Raw genomic sequence first — 17,742 nt, 5'->3', positions numbered from 1 at the left:
AGAAAGGAAGAGGACGCTGTCCTGAGAGTATTTGCATTGTAGAGACAAATAGATCATTTCAGGCCCTGAAGTTCCACTACCAGTTCTCTTAGTGGCTCAGAGAAACATTTTGCTTCTCAAATCCTGAGTTTGTATATCTGAGATATGAGTCTTATAGCTAATGTCCAACGAAACAGCAGAAATTTCCCGTGATTAAGTACCTACCCTGGCATCTAGGTGAATTGCTTATTAAGACAAAGCTATTTCCTATTGCATCACAAATTGGCTGTTTAAAAGCAAAACACTCACAGGACATGCCAATCTTAAAACACTATGAAGAATAGCACATAATACAAATGGAACATGAATCAATTGTAACTGTAGTTATAGGTTGAAAGAAATGTTCTTAATTTTTGTGGCCAAGAAAAATAAAATTAAAACAGACCAGAATCCTGAAACTAACTTGACAAGCATTTCTCTCTTTTTAAATTTTTTTTACAGTTTATTCATTTTATATCCCCACTGTAGCCCCCCTCCCTCATCTCCTCCCAGACCCATCCTCTCTCCCTCTTCCCCCTTACCCCCTTTGCTTATTCCATTGAAAGAGGAATTCTCCTCCTCTGCCATCTGCCCACAGCTTTTCAAGTCTCATCAGGACTGCCTGGATCCTCTTCTTCTGTAGCCTGGCAAGGCCACATCAGCAGGGGGAAGTGAGCAAAGAGCAAGCAACCGAGTTCATGACAGAGGCAGCCCCTGCTCCCCTTACTCTGAGTCAGGTAACCCAGAAGCAGAAAGACACACATGGTATATACTCACTTACAAGGGGATAGTAGCAGTATAATATAGGATAAATGTACTAAAACACACAGACCTAAAGAAGCTAAGCAACACGAAGGGCCCTAGGGAGGATGCTTAGATCTCGTTCAGAATGGCAAACAGGATAGACACCAGGAGCATTGGAACAGAGGGAAGGGGATTGATGAGCATTTCTATGTGTCATCTGTGGACTGGATGTTTTTGAGTGGTAACTTGTCACAGGCACGTATAATGTAAAGAATATAAGAAAGGTAACCTAACTTACTCCACCAACTTTCTCAAAGTGGGATCCATCTTTCTTAAAGTCCGTAAGGGCTCCATTGAAATACCAGGCAAACATAATGTCCAACAGCGGGTCGTGTTGCACCTGGCAGGGTAAAATGACGCTCTCACCGACGGCAACATCCATGTTAGAAGGTGCCAAAATTATTCTTGTTGGTTCTATTGGGGAGACAGATTATTAAAAACAAAATTTTAATGGCGATGAAATCAGTTTTTATAGGCAAATTGTTCATCTTATTTAGAATGTATATACACAAGTGCGCCCATACACCAATGTGATTAAGAGTCTTCATGATTAAAGTAGTATCTTGAGGTAAAATTAAAATAAAAATTACTGCCCTCACAAATTTTTTTCTTGGAAGAACTAAGATGTATGAGTTTACAGAAGATGCGTGTTCAGAACTGAAACTCAATTGCATATGAGTTACACTACTCACAAAATCAATTCACCTTATTTTCATAGTTCTATGAAATATGATAGAAACTCCCATGTTGCCACCAACTTTTCAGTGAGTAGCAAATTTATTTATTCACACCCAAATGCAAATAAGCTCAAATGTTCTTTGCTGACAGACTTGGGAACCATACCAGGAGAGGAACACTATGCCAAGACACCACCTTACAGATGATTTTCTTCAATGCTAATATCCACCTATATGTGTTCTCTTATCAACATTTGATACCTTTTATTGACAATGAACTCAACTTCTCTTGACTCTTCCTTCCCAGTTTCCTGTAGCTTTTTACCCTGGGACAATAAAACTCATCAAAGAACTGTTTGTATATAGACTGTGAAATATCTTAGGATATTACCTCTCCAAAATGTCTAGTTAGGCTTTGGTTTCTCATCAGACCAGTCCCATCAGGGTCCCCAGAAAACACTGTTCTTCAATAACCAGTGGTAACATTTTTGTCTTTTATACATTGACCTCTCATCTGTCTTCCCTTTGCTTCTCTTGGTCTCTTTCATGTAATTTATTCTTATCTCTTCAAACTGTGTCAGTCACTCAGCTTTTCTTCCCCATGTTCCCTTATCATGCCTCTTTGCTTCTTAAATTACTTAATGTAAAATGTGGTAAGCTCTGTCATTATATATATAATTAACATATTAATTGTACAAATCAATGAGATTCATCTCTTGGCTTCAAGTACCAATCTTGCTATAACAACTGCTGAGTTAGTACCTCCTTCTTGATCTCTCTCTCTCCCAAGACTAAACTCACATACTCCATGACCTACTCAGTTTTTTAACTTTGTTGTTTCATTTGACTTCTTCTAAAGCACATAGTAGGATTCAATTCTGAACATGGAATTTAGTCATAGTCACATGGTTCGGCTGGTTAATCATAAGCAAGAGTTAGATGCAGGGTGCACAGACTGAAATTTGGAAGTACTAGTTTCCACTGTGCTAGTCTTCTTTCCTCTTCCATGGTGGTGGAGACACTGGAAACTTATTTCTGAATGAAGAGAGTGGAACTGTCTCACTACAGAGTAGCCATTCAAGTACATCAACCTGTGTTCTTGTAATCCACTGAGACTTTGTCAACATCTAGTCTGCTCCATGGAGGAAGCATATAATAAGCAACTGGTGTTCAACATGCCCAGACTGATGCCGTCCACTCTCCTTTCCAAAGCAGTTCAAATACAGTTCATGCCAATGCAGTTACTTTGACGGCCACTCATTCTTCTGTATAACCAAACAGCCTACAGATCCTTCCTTCCTTTCTTTCTCCTCCCTCTTTTCCCTCTCTTTCTTCCACCTCCTTCCTTTCTCTTCTTCTAGTGCTTGGGGGTTAAACCCGGAGCCTCAGACATCGTAAATAGTACTCTGTCAGTGAGCTTTGTCTCTCATCTTCATCATCAAGCCATTCTGGACTCTTTTCTCTTCATAAACCTCCCTCCAATTTGATGGCACTTCTTGCTTAGTATGTGAAGCAACTGATGGTAGCTCCTAGACTCCTACAGACCCAACCTTTTGGTTAGTACTGGTTACTGTCACCTCCTTCTCATGCCTCTGACCTCTTCATGCCTCTTGTCCTGGTCCTTTCATTATCTTCACAATAGCAGTGGTTTGAAAAATACATAGCCGTGCTGCTATTTTTCTACTGAAAACACTACTATCTTCTCTGTTACAATCAGACTGAAAACTGAGGACTTAACCATTCTCCAATATGTCTACATAACTGTCCATAAGAAGTCTGTTAACACTCTCTTTTTCCTGAAATCTGTGTCCCATGACTGATCCAGGCCAGCTGTGAGTATCCTATTTTGCTTCCAACTCTCCTTATTCCCTCACTCATCCTTTTTTCAGTTGTGTGCAATTTTACCTTTCTAATAATCTTAGTGTTTTTTTTTTTTCTCTTACTCTATGATCCTTCCTGTGGTAGCCTGTAAAGTTCACAGGGTGTTATCTTTGCTGATATTCTCATTGACATAACCCAAGCACCTGTCTCAAAATGTTCAACTATTTCTTGAAAGGATAAAAGAACAAAATATATCCCCAACTTTAAGCAAATCTCATTAACACCAAAGATTATTAGATGAATTTGAACTCCTCAAGAAAAGAAAAAAATTATAATGAAGCAGGAACAGTCAAAGCTCTAAATAATAGCATAAAGTAAAGATAATAATACAGTATTTGTATTTCTTATGGCCCAGTATGCCAGGAGAGTAGCTACTGTGTCCATCCATGTGTTCTATTGCTGTGACATGAAAATTTAGGCATCATACCCTTGCATGCAAACAAAAGTAGATTCTCACTTCACAGTGCCCTATGTAGAACGAGAAACATGTGTTCAATGTCTTCATTTTAAAATGAATATTGTTTGAGAACTCCAACTTTAATGTAATATATTTTGATCAAATCCATCCGCCCCACCTCTGCTCAACCTTCTCCTATACCTCTCCACCTATTTTCTTCCTCAGCTTCATGCACACTCTTTAAAACCACTGAGTCTGACTAATCTTACCAGTACTTGCGTAGGTGTTTATTCTCTCTAATGAAATACAGTTTACCCTCGAGTAAAGCAATCTCTAAGAAAAACACACACCTGTCACAACCAAATGTGTTGTGCCATTTGCTTTCCCAAACTGGTTTTCTGCTGTGCAGGTGTAGGTTCCAGCATCAGCCTTAGTCACATTCATAATTTTGAGTCCTCCATCACTTAAAAGAGAAATCCTAAAGGAAACAGAACAACAAATGTGCAAGTCACTTTTTGCATAGAAGTGATACATTTCTTTCAGAGCGCACTGCTTAAAGTAATAATTTAGGGCTAGACCACCAGTATATCTTATCTCTGAACTGAGAAAAGTAAAACACACACACACACACACACACACACACACACACACACACATACATACACATACAGAGAGAGAAAGTTAAAGAAGAAAACATAACTAACAATTTGAATTTCATGCTTATATTTATTTTTGGTTTAATGCATTAAACCAAATTTAATGCATATCTCACATTTAATTATATGAATGTTTTTATTTTTTATCTATTTTTTAAAGATTTATTTATTTATTATTTACACAGTGTTCTGCCATACACGCCAGAAGAGGGCACCAGATCCCAGTATAGATGGTTATGAGGTACCATGTGGTTATTGGGAATTGAACTCAGGACCTTTGAAAGAACAGCGAGTGTTCTTAACCTCTGAGCCATCTCTCCAACCTCATGAATATCTTTATTAAATAAGTGTAAAATATATATTTATATTGTGATCAGTTACTCATAGGTTAGCCTTATAAACTTAGGGAAAAGAGAAGGTAGATATGCTATGATTTCCTTTAAATTTAAAAATAGTATATGAAGAACAAGAACTTGCTTATTGTTTTTCTGCTTATCATTTATGAATTGGAATAGTCACTTTAAATCATCAAAAATAAAAATAAAGAAATATATATAAACATACACACATATACATAATATCACATACATATTATATACATATATATAATATGTGATATTATATATGTTATATATATAATATATATTATTATATATATGTATATGGTCATCTTTGAGCTACTGAAAAAAAATTCCAGTAGCTCAATAGGTGGGCCTCCTGGGTCCTGTGCTCCAATTTAAATACTTATTTTTTAATGAATTTAATTTTTTAAAATTTTATGTAAATTGGTGTTCTGACTGAACATATGACTGTGAGGGTGCTGGAACCGCCGGAACTGGAATTACAGACAGTTGTGAGCTGCTATGTCAGTGCTGGGAATTGAACTAGTGTCTTCTGGAAGAACAACCAGTGTTCTTAACCACTGAGACATCTCTCCAGCCCCTTGTATTCTTAAAGATGTAGCATATACCTATCTCATTAAGGAAACTGAAATGAGTGCCTTGCATGTGCTGGGATTACAGTGTGAACAAGACAATAACCTGGAGATTCCTTTAGAAATATTAATCTTGAGAGACACAGACAATAAAAGATTAAGTAAAAGTGAAAAGTACAGAGTTTGGGAAGCATTTTGAATAACAAGAGGGCGGCAAAAAGGCACAATTTCTTTAGGCAGACTTTCCAAGACAGGGCATTCATTAGCACTGAGAAGGAAGAATGTGACAGCATAATGCCTCATTTGTCTGATCCTGAAATCTTCACTGCACATGTCTACTCATAATTATAATCCCCTTTTCTGAATGCCTGAACCTTGCACTTCACACCTAAATGTCTTTTTATCCTTCGTGGTTCACATCTTTAAGCACGCCTGTTGAATCTGTACCAACAGGAAAAACCCTTTTCAAGCGTTTGCAGCCCAGTGTCAGCATGGTATCATCCAGAACAGTCAGTAAATGTCTATACCTTTGGGGTTATTCAGTAGAGCATGCAGGAGAAGTGGTGATGACATTAAAGGGTAAAATCTCAATCCAATCTTTAAATACTATTATACTCACTATATGAACATATTACATACACATGCATGAAATAATTATATACATATATATGAATAACATCACTTATTGGTATCCATTGGGGATTGCTTCTCAGATACCCCTGGTGGATCTCAAGTCTCATATAAGAATGTGTACAATTTATACAACCATTATACTTAATTTATGCTTAGACCACTTACACTTAATAAAATGTAACTAGGATAAGAATAACTATGTTCACTGCTTAGGAAATAAGAAGAAAATAGTTTGTACATATCCAGTACAGCTTTGGTCAGAGAAGCTTCTTATTGTGATGAGTAAACAAATAGAAACTCATCTGTCCAAAATATTGAGAATAAGAAACTGTGAATAGTCAGCTATAGCTGGAACATATACTAGGCCCATAACCCCTCCCCATGTTCTAGGCCCAGGAAACGAGGAAGAAAAAGAGAAATAAACAATATCAGAGCCATCTGATTAGGAGGAATGCTGTGAAATGTTGTCCTCTCTATATGACAGAGCTGCTGCACACACGAACTCCTAGAATCTCTGGTTACCATCACAAAATGTAGCCAGTTAAAAATTCTAGTCAGGCCACAGAGGAAGACAATGCAGTCAGTCCTGATGAGACCTGATAGGCTAGGGTTATATAGAAAGGGAGGAGGACCTCCCCTATCAGTGGACTTGGAGAGGGGCATGGGAGTAGATAAGTGAGGGAGGGGGGATTGGGAGGGGCTGAGGGAGGGGGCTACAGCTGGGATACAAAGTGAATAAACTGTAATAAATATAAAAAGTTATAATCAGGGTATAGTATGGATCTATTTTCATTTTTCTACATGTAGACATCCAGTTGGACCAGCACCATTTGTTGAAGATGCTATCTTTTTTTTCCATTGTATGGTTTTGGCATCTTTGTCAAAAATCAGGTGTCCATAAGTGTGTGGATTTATTTCTGGGTTTTCTGTTAGGTTCCATTGATCCACCATTCTGTTTCTATGCCAGTACCATGCAGTTTTTATAACTGTTGTTCTATAGTACAGCTTGAGATCAGGGATGGAGATACCTCCAGAAGATCTTTTATTGTAGAGGATTGTTTTAGCAATTCTCGGTTTCTTGTTGTTCCATACAAAGTTGAGAACTTTTCTTTCCAGGTCTGTAAAGAATTGTGTTGGCAATTTGATGGGAATTGCATTAAATCTGTAGATTGCTTTTGGTAAGATGGCCATTTTTACTATGTTAATCCTGCCAAGCCATGAGCATGGGAGATCTTCCCATCTTCTCATATCTTCTTCTAATTCTTTCTTCAGAGACTTGAAATTTTTTTCATACAAGTCTTTGACTTGCTTGGTTAGGGTTACACCAAGTTACTTTATGTCATTTGTGGCTATTTTGAAGGGTGTTGTTTCTCTAATTTCTTTCTCAGCCCTTTTGCCTTTTGTATACAGGAGGGCTACTGATTTTTTTGAGTTAATTTTGTATCCGGCCACTTTGCTGAAGGTGTTTATCAGCTGTAGGAGTTCCCTGGTAGAGTTTTTGGGGTCACTCATGTATACTATCATATCATCTGCAAATAGTGATAATTTGACTTCTTCCTTTCCAATCTGTATCCCCTTGATCTCCATCAACTGTCTTATTGCTCTAGCAAGGACTTCCAGCACTATGTTGAAGAGATATGGAGAGAGTGGGCAGTCTTGTCTTGTCCCTGATTTTAGTGGGATTTCTTTAAGTTTCTCTCCATTCAGTTTTATGTTGGCTATAGTCTTGCTGTATATCGCCTTTACTATGTTTAGATATGTGCCTTGTATCCCTGATATCTCCAATACTTTAAACATAAATGGATGTTGGGTTTTGTCAAATGCTTTTTCAGCATCTAGGAAGATTATCATGTGTGTTTTTTTTCTTTCAGTTTGTTAATATGGTGGATCACATTGATGGATTTCCGTATATTGAACCACCCCTGCATACCTGGGATGAAGCCTACTTGGTCATAGTGGATAATATCTTTGATGTGTTCTTGTGAAGTCCAAGTGGATCAAAGACCTCAACATAAAACCAGACACATTAAATCGGCTAGAAAAAAAGTGGGGAATACCCTAGAACTCATTGGTACAGGAGACAACTTCCTGAACAGAACACCAACAGCACAGACTCTAAGAGCAACAATCAATAAATGGGACCTCATGAAACTGAAAAGCTTCTGTAAAGCAAAGGACACCATCATCAAAACAAAGCAACTGCCTACAGATTGGGAAAGAATCATCACCAACCCTTTATCTGACAGAGGACTCATATCCAGTATATATAAAGAACTAAAGAAACTGAAAAGCAGCAAACCAAGTAATCCACTTTAAAAATGGGGAACAGTGCTAAACAGAGAATTCTCTGTAGGGGAATATCGAATGGCAGAGAAGCACCTAAAGAAATGCTCAACCTCATTTGCCATTAGGGAAATGCAAATCAAAACAACCCTGAAATTTCACCTTACGCCCATCAGAATGGCCAAGATGAAAAACACAAGGGACAACACATGCTGGAGAGATTGTGGAGAAAGGGGAACCCTTCTCTACTGCTGGTGGGAATGTAAACTGGTACAACCACTCTGGAAATCAATTTGGTGCTTTCTCAGACAACTAGGAATAGCGCTTCCTCAAGATCCAGCCATACCACTCCTAGGTATATATCCAAAGAGGCTCAAGTACACAAAAAGGACATTTGCTCAACCATGTTTGTAGCAGCTTTATTTGTAATAGCCAGAAGCTAGAAACAGCCCAGATGTCCCTCAACTGAAGAATGGATGCAGAAACTGTGGTACATCTATACAATGGAGTATTACTCAGCAATGAAAAATAAGGAAATCATGAAATTTTCAAGTAAATGGTGGGACCTGGAAAGGATCATCCTGAGTGAGTTGTCCCAGAATCAAAAAGACACACATGGTATATACTCACTCATATAAACATACAACATAGAATAAACCCACTAAAATCTGTACATCTAAACAAACTAAGCAAAAGAGAGGACCCTAACTAAAATGTTCAATCCCCATCCTGAAAGGCAAAGAGGATGGACATCAGAAAAGAAAACAGGAAACAACCTCGGAACCTGCTACAGAGGGCCTCTGAAAGCCAGAAGAAGAAAACAGGAAACAACCTAGGAACCTGCCACAGAGGGCCTCTGAAAGCCTCTGCTGTGCAGACTGTCAAAGCAGATGCTGAGCCTGATGGCCAACTGTCGGGTAGAGTGAATGGAATTTTAGGTAAGAAGTGGGAAATAGCAAGAGCTGGAGAGGACAGGAACTCCACAAGGAGAGCAACAGAACAAGAAAATTTGAACACAGGGAACTTCCCAGAGACTCATACTTCAACCAAGGACTCTTCATGGAGATAACCTAGAACCCTTACAATGCAGCCACTTCTGATGAGAACTGATAGACTAAGATCAGAAAGAAAGAGAGGAGGACCTCCCCTATCAGTGGACTTGGGGAGGGGCATGCATACAGAAAGGGGGGGAGGGTGGGGCCGGAGGGGAGGAGGGAGGGGCTTATGGGGGGATACAAAAGGAATAAAGTGTAATTAATAAAAGTTAAATAAAAAATTTAAAAAAAAAGTTATAGTCAGAGGAGAGAAGGACTCCTAAGGCCCCAACCACAGCTAAGTAATTACTGGCAGTTGATAGTTGCTAGAAGAGAGAAAGTCACTTCTCTCTAGGTGTGTGGCCAGTGATAGCTTCTCTAGGTTCCAGTGGATGATCTCGTGATCATGTTCATATAGGCAACACTAAATGCTTGCAGCGCATTAAAAATAAATGAACACGAGGCTAGAAAGATTACTTAGCGGTGAAGAACACTTGTTACTCTTTCAAAGGATGTAGATTTGGTTACTAATACCCACTCACAACAATCCATAAATTTAATTCCCTTCAGATACCCTCTTCTGACCTCCAAGGGTACATGGTGCATATACATACATTCCGACATATACTCATATGTGATATATTAGATAATTTAAAAAATAAAAAAAATATCATAAAACATACATATTCGATTGAGTCAAGGTGTGATGGTGGTCCTAGAAGGAGCTGGAGAAGGGGAATGAGGGGTGTATTTGATGAGGGTACATTGCACATACATATATGAAACTTATATATGGTAAATCTTTAAAAAGCAGTTTTTTTCAAAGTTTCTTTTCCCCAAATTATTATTATTTTACATTATGTGCATGGGTGTTTTGCCTGCATGTATTTATGTTCACAACACGCATGCCGGTGCCCTTGGAAGACAAAAGAGGCTATCAGAAGCTCAGGACAGGAGTTAGAATTGGTTGTGAGATGACGCATGAGTTACACAAATCAAACCTAGGTCCTCTGCAAAAGCAGTAGTGCTTTTTTAAACAGCTGAGCTATCTCTCCAGCCACATAATTTTCTTCTAATATGCTGATCTGAAACTGGTAGAAATCAATGGATGCAAACTTATTTACTTTGTACCAATAGAGTCTGTCATACACATATAAATACACATATATAATCACACATGAATCCATGCACACACACACACACACACACACACACACACACACAACTATGTGTGATATTGTTTTGTATTTTGTTATATATGTATCCAAAAGGGAACAACAGAATATTGGATAAAGAGAATTTAGAAGTGACTTAGCTGTGTTTAAGAACAGGAAACTATACTTTTGGGCAGAAATCAACAGAGATAGAGAGAATAAGGATGAATGGAGGCAGGGACTAAGGGCTAGAAAAAATGAGAATGGATTCCTACGGAATCCTACAAGGGCACTATCCTCAATTACTCTAATCACTAATCTTTCAATAAAAAAAAATTAGAACCAAGGCATTGCTCCAAATGATTTTAATTTTTGTTGTTACAAAAAAAAAAGGAAAGGAGGAAAGGAAAGGCTTGCTGGCTTTTTCTTTTTTTAATTAATTAATTAATTAATTAATTTTTATTAATTACAGTTTATTCTTTCGGTATCCCAGCTGTAGCTCCCTCCTTCAGCCCCTCCCAATCTCACCCTCCAACCCTGATCTCTTCCCATGACCCTTCCCAAGTCCACTGAAAGAAGAAGTTCTCCTCCCCTTCCCTCTAACCCTAGCTGATCAGGTCTCATCAGGACTGGCTGCATTGTCTTCCTCTGTGGCTTGGTAAGGCTGCACCCCCCTCAGGGGTATGTGATCAAAGAGGCAGCCACTGAGTTTATGTCAGAGACAGTCCTGGTTCCCATTACTAGGGAACCCACTGGAAGGCTTAGCTGCCAATGCAGGGGTTCTATTCTAAAATGTAAAGGCAAGCCACTGGCCAAGGGCATGAAGGCATTTAAACAGAGTCAAGTGTAGGTGCTCTGAGTCCTAGGATGAAGTTAAAAGTAGAAGCTCAAGGTAACTGTAACTTACCACTTTGGAAATTAGTCAGTCTTAAAACGGAGCAAAAATGTCTCTTGTCAATTTGATAAACATTGAGCTAAAGTTTAAAGAATCTAGTGGCCAAGATTAAGAAATAATTGGTTTCAGTTATTATTCCATCCTATAAAATTGTACCTTTCTAATAACAATGTACAGAATACTTAGACATCAAGTATTCCTTTTTGTTTGACTAGTGTGTGCTGCAGTTTTTGTTTGAGTTCCACCCCCATGAAAAAAAATAGGGATGAAGCAAAATGAATAAAGAAATCCTATGATGTGTTATGTGCAGTAACAGTAATTGAGTAGAGCTATCTGCATGACCATGGTGAAATGAGGGAGAATTTCAGAGACAAGGCCTAAGGTCTTAGGAACCACACAAGGATCTCCCAAACAAACACATTGACTCTCACAGAATGCAACCTCTGTGTGTATCATAAAATTTTAAGCTAATTGGATATTTTCTTCCTAAATTGGTTCTTCTAGTAAGTTCTAAAAGGCCCACAGGGCATTTCGCACAACATAAAAATAAACAATATTCAGTAAATGGATGGAGTAATTGTTTCTCAACAGAAAACCTTCAATAACCCATGCTTCCCTACAGAGACTCGAAGTGAAAATTTTATACCACTTCACAATAAATGAAATTGCTTTCTAAGCTTTCTGGGAACAGGTTTTTCTGCAAATGGATAGAACTGAAAATGTAGATAACAACAAATAACTCTGGTTTTGGCACAAAAAGTTAAATGAGGATGGATGAGGTTAACATTCAGAAACATGGTACTCAAGCTTGCTTTGAAAAATGTGCAACATAAACCATGACAGCATTTTAAATTCTTCATTAGTTTTATAGCACACCGTTATACATATTTTTTATTGGCCTTTCCTTTTGTAGTAAGAGGGCAATTATTTCAGTTAGCTTTGAACCCTCTCTGTTTAGTTCGGGATAAGGTGATATGACTGCCCTGTGCTGTTCTAATTGTCCACTCTGTAATTCAGGGATGGCATTGAATTCATGACTTAAAAAGGAAAACAAAACATTTCTCAGAAGGTGTACTGTTGTCGAGGCAACATTGACCTGCACTTTTGATGACATTTAAACATCCATAATAGCACAGTATGCTTTCCAATAGGAAATGTCTGGAGGCTTCTGCACACCTAGAAGATTTTTTGAAAATATTGTTCCTCCCTGGCCTATGATCTTAATATTACAGTAATTCATTCAACCTGAGTTTTAACAAACACATTGAAAGTGAACATTTTGTCAGGAAGTACATCTCAGAGGAGGCGAGCTCACATGAGATCACAATGATTAAGCTGCTTACCCAGAAAAACAACAAGGCTATTTTGGATAGTATTTTCTGAGCACACATTCTACAAGATGGATGCTTACAATTAGTTACAGGAGAAAAGTTTTCACAACACATATATTACAGGATAAACAATGACAGTTAAGGAAAGCAAATATACATTGATGAAAGTGTATGAAAAAAATAAATGTCAGAGAAAAAGGGCAGACAGTGCTCTTGCCCCAACATACTCAGAAAAATAACAATTCCCCCCTCAGACAAAATTTAGAAAACATTAGAGTTTTACTCTTTTGGCCATACCATGTTGGCCTTTCCTCTTCTTAAACCAACAGAATTAGTGATTCATTGGGCAGAAAAATCTCTCAGGAAAAGAGACATAGAATGGGAAGGACTCAACCGTTAATCATCCTATCATTGAGTAAGGATGGCTTGGTAATAAATGCTTTGTTATTTTTCATGTTGTACCTTCCATGCATCAGGTTCCTGAGATGCAGAAGATAACAGTTTGGCTCAAATTCATAGCTTATAGAAACTCTGAGTCCTGGTATGTTAACCTTGTGTGTATAAGGACATGGTCAACAACCTGGGACCATTTCTTCTACTTTTATTTAACCTTCCCAAATACAGATCTCTATGAAATATACATTTGGAATTAAATGAAATTTTTTTGGTTCAACTGTTTTCTTCTAAAATGAACCTAAACCAATAGAATTGAGGTGGCCCAAAATGTACTTCATTTTAATTTGATACCACTGTACTTACATAGTGCTCAGGCAAGAATCATTTTGTGCCCCTTTACAATGGGGCATCTGTAAAGATTATAAATAATATCCAAACATATTGAAAAAAAAAACACACAGATTTGAACAAATGGGACATGAAATTGTCTGGTGGCTTGTGTGTTAATGGAAAACTTCAAAGAAGATTATTAAGACCCAAAGGCTCTTCATATCAGTTGCTATTCTTCTGTACTTCAGAGATGAGTTGAATCAATGAAAATAAAAGTCAATATGTGAGCTTCATTATTTAATGTAGATAAATATGATGAAAACTTGCTTAAGTGAGTAAGGATATTTTTACCAATACCTCATCCAAGAATTAGGTTGATTAACCTCCTAGAACATATGAATAATCATAGTCATCTCTGTAGGGGCAAGTCCCTCACTGCGCAAGACAATGGGAGGATATAGGCACTCTATGCCCTTGTCCATCAAAGCTGAAAAGGAAATAACTGAACTCTAATGTCAGGGTCTTCCACCAACAATGGAAAGAGAGACACATTCTCTAGGAAGGGCTTGGAGAACTTTTTAGCCAATGAGTGTCCCTCCACTCTGAAAAAGAAACCACATTCAATAATAACACTGACGAGTAGGAGGCTTATGTTTTACACTCAAGGGGAGTCCCATCAAGTCAATGGCTTCTAGTCTGTGACATTATTTGACTTGCAGCATATGGGTACATATTTTTCAGACTCAGCATTGATCTATTTGGGGGTATTTTCTTTTCCCTAATATATGTAGTCATGTTTTGACTGAAAATCATGGTGATCTGCCCTGTTGCTGAAGGATAGATATGAAAAATAAGCTATATTTTTTTAAATTATACTGAGTAACAGTTGCTTGGCTGTTGTTTTATCATATGCAATCAGATTTACTTAGAAATGGATCATAAGGATTTGCTTTCCTAACAACTTTTCATTTGCTATCCATCCTGATGAACTGTTAACAATATTTTGAAAAATAATATTTGAAAGTGAATATTAGAGTATCTCATAGCACTGAGATTTGTGGCGAAATGTAGAACTTACAAAGAATGATAGTTAGCACATAAATTTTCAATAAACAAATGTTTCTTCAACAAATAAGAATTCAGACACAGTTTTCATATAGAGGGCAAAGCTTAATCAAACATTAAGCGTGCTCTACTATATATCCTGTTATTTGGTTCGTACCACATAGAAGTATTTTGCCCCACTATTCCAGCATCAAGGTCATCATCTTTTATAGATATTCATCAATATTTAAGTGGTTCATTTACAATTTTATTCCCTATCTCTAACATTCTTAGAGCAGAAAGGTCTTTTAACACTTAAGGTATCTTCATGTGCCTCTGCATAGAACAGATAAATGTATACACGTAACAACAATTTTGATACAACTAAGAAGAGTTCATGTCTTTTAAGACTCTATGGGCATGACATTAGGGACTAATGCTACCATTCTCTTATACAATCAACAAATATATCTTCATGTCATATGCTTCAATGATAGACTTTTGAATAGTGTCTAACTGGCTGTTTTCTTCATGAGAATTTTATACTTTTTATGTTTGCTACCTTCAATTTTTTCTTGCATAAAAGCAAATCATTAATAATGTGTCACTTAAGTATTTCAGTTTGGGGTAAAACATTTACCGACAGAGTAAAACTCTCTCTCATTTGTTTTTCTAGAAATAATCTCAATAACAAAAACCCCAATCTTCAGGAACAGGTTCTGGTGATCTTTATAAGAAAGAAACACAAGTATTTGCTTATCTTCATTTTCAGTTTGGGACCTGTACATATACCTGGAGTCCTGACTCTCAGTTTACATTTGAAATAACATTGATTAGAAGATCATTAAAAATGTGTAAGTAAAAACATTCATGGAAAGTTAGTTAAATGAGGTGCGATGTTTCTTCCATTTATTCCAGAAAAGGTTTGAACCTTATTTATTTATTTTTGAAGCTAGCTCTGGATAGTGAAAAGAAAAAGAAGCTTTGAGAAGTATGGTATGTTAAGCATGTTGAGTGCTGGAACTATATTGCATAGTGTTCTCTCCACAAGCCTCACCTGGCTTTGGATATACGCTTGCTTATGTATTTCTTGCCTAAGCAAGAGTTGCAATTACCTTATAAAGTTGCTACATCTTATGTGGGTACTGTGGCCATTAATAGGCTACATATTTTGCTTTGCACATTTGTTGGCACAAAGCTCCATGTCAAAATTCTCTGCCCACAATAAGAAATGAAAGCGCAGGCTTAGGCTCTATAAATGAACTGCAGACATTTATTCTCTGGGTATTTAAAACCCAACCCAAACCAAAACCTACAAGACTTCTGTAGTAGTCCATGCTCTGCAATAAGCAATGATGATTCACTGCTAAGGATTTATAGGGTCCAAATAAGACTTACATTTTAGACAACCAGAAATATATTTTTCCCAGAAGTTTTATTATTATTATTATTATTATTATTATTATTATTATTATTATTATTAATTATACTTTATTCATTTTGTATCCCTCCATAAGCCCCTCCCTCCTCCCCTTCCTATCCCACCCTCCCTCCCATTTCTGCATGCATGCCCCTCCCCAAGTCCACTGATAGGGGAGGTTCTCCTCTCCTTTCTGATCTTAGTCTATCAGTTCTCCTCAAAAGTGGCTGCATTGTCCTCTTCTGTGGCCTGGTAGGGCTGCTCCCCCCTCAGGGGGAGGTGATCAAAGAGCAGGCCAATCAGATTATGTCAGAGGCAGTCCCTCTTCCCATTACTAGGTAACTCACTTATTATTTTTATTCATTACAATTTATTCACTTTATATCCCAGCTGTAGTCCCTCCCTCCTCCCCATCGAATCCTGCCCCCTCCCTTTTCTCCTCCCCTGCCCTTCCCCCAGTCCACTGATAGGGAGGTCCTCCTCAGCTTTCATCTGACCTTAGCCTAAGAAGTCTCATCAGGACTGGCTGCATTGTCTTCTTCTGTGGCCTGGTAAGGTTCCTCCCTCATCAGTGGGAGGTGATCAAAGAGCCAGCCAGCCACTGAGTTCATGTTAGACACAGCCCCTGTTCCCATTACTAGGAAACCCACCTGGAGACTGAGCTGCCATTGGCTACATCTGTGCATGGATTCTAGGTTATCTCCATGCATGCTCCTGTTTTGGAGTAGCAGTCTCAGAAATGACCCCTGGGCCCAGATATTTTGGTTCTATTGCCCTCCTTGTGGAGCTCCTGTCCCCCCAGGTCTTTCATCTTCCCCTTCTTTCATAAGATTCCCTGCCCTCTGCCCTCTGCTATGAGTGGAAATCAATCTGGCTCTTTCTCAGAAAATTAGGAATAGTGCTACCTCAAGATCCAGCTATACCACTCCCAGGCATATATCCAAAAGAGGCTCAAGTACACAATAAGTACATTTGCTTATTCATGTTCATAGTAGCTTTATTTGTAATAGCCAGAATCTGAAAACAAGCCAGATGTCCCTCAACTGAGGAATGGATACAGAAATGGTGGTATATCTATACAACGGAATACTACTCAGCTATTAAAAACAAGGAAATCATGAAAATTTCAGGCAAATGGTGGGAACTATAAAAGATCATCCTGAGTGAGGTATCCCAGAAGCAGAAAGATACACATGGTATATGCTCACTTATAAGTGGATGTTAGACATATAGGATAAACATACTAAAATCTGTATACCTAAAGAAGCTAAGCAAGAAAGAGGACCCTTGGTAAGATGATCAATCCTCAGTCAGAAAGGCAAGTGGGATAACCCATCAGAAGAGGAAGAAAACAGGAAATAGGAAGGAGCCTACCACAAAGGGCCTCTGAAATATGACATAATTTTATGTTCACAAATATTCTCCTTTGTATTCATTCTGTGTGTGTTTAGTGTGTGTGTGTGTGTGTGTGTGTGTGTGTGTGTGTGTGTGTAAAAATTTGGGCCCTTGCATGCCATGTGATATAATAAATAATGGCCAAAAGATAAGATACATATGGATCCTTGCCTTCCACCTTGTTTGAGACAAGGTCTCTCTTACTGTTCACAGCTGTAAACATAAATCTGGTGAGCCTGTGAGTTTGAAGAGATTCTTTTGTTTACACATCCTATTCCCCATATGGGCCCTGAGATTACAAAATCCAGTTCTACTGAACCTGAATTTTTGGATTGTTTGTTTATTCTTCTTTCATACAATACAACCTGATCACCTTTTCCCTTCCCTCCACTCTTCCCAATCTCAGCTACCATCCCCCACTTCTCCCTCCCCCCAGCAGTACCCTTTCTCCAGAGTCATT

The 17,742-nt window shown here is 38.0% G+C and overlaps 1 protein-coding gene across 1 annotated transcript in view; it reads right to left on the bottom strand.

Annotated features, from left to right (window-relative positions):
- Positions 1–17,742, bottom strand: part of Cntn3 (contactin 3) — a 394,581-nt gene that overhangs the window by 76,219 nt on the left and 300,620 nt on the right. Inside the window, exons 13-14 of the mRNA XM_055628433.1 lie at positions 4,128–4,255; positions 1,061–1,236 (exon numbers count right to left, since the gene is read on the bottom strand). Of these exons, the coding sequence (XP_055484408.1) occupies positions 1,061–1,236; positions 4,128–4,255 (304 nt within the window). The remainder of the gene's footprint in view (positions 1–1,060; positions 1,237–4,127; positions 4,256–17,742) is intronic.

Source organism: Psammomys obesus, unplaced genomic scaffold (genome assembly GCF_907164565.1).
Source record: "Psammomys obesus unplaced genomic scaffold, mPsaObe1.curated_primary_1811, whole genome shotgun sequence".
Taxonomy (NCBI): domain Eukaryota; kingdom Metazoa; phylum Chordata; class Mammalia; order Rodentia; family Muridae; genus Psammomys; species Psammomys obesus.
This window is presented reverse-complemented; position numbering and strand designations above follow the sequence as displayed.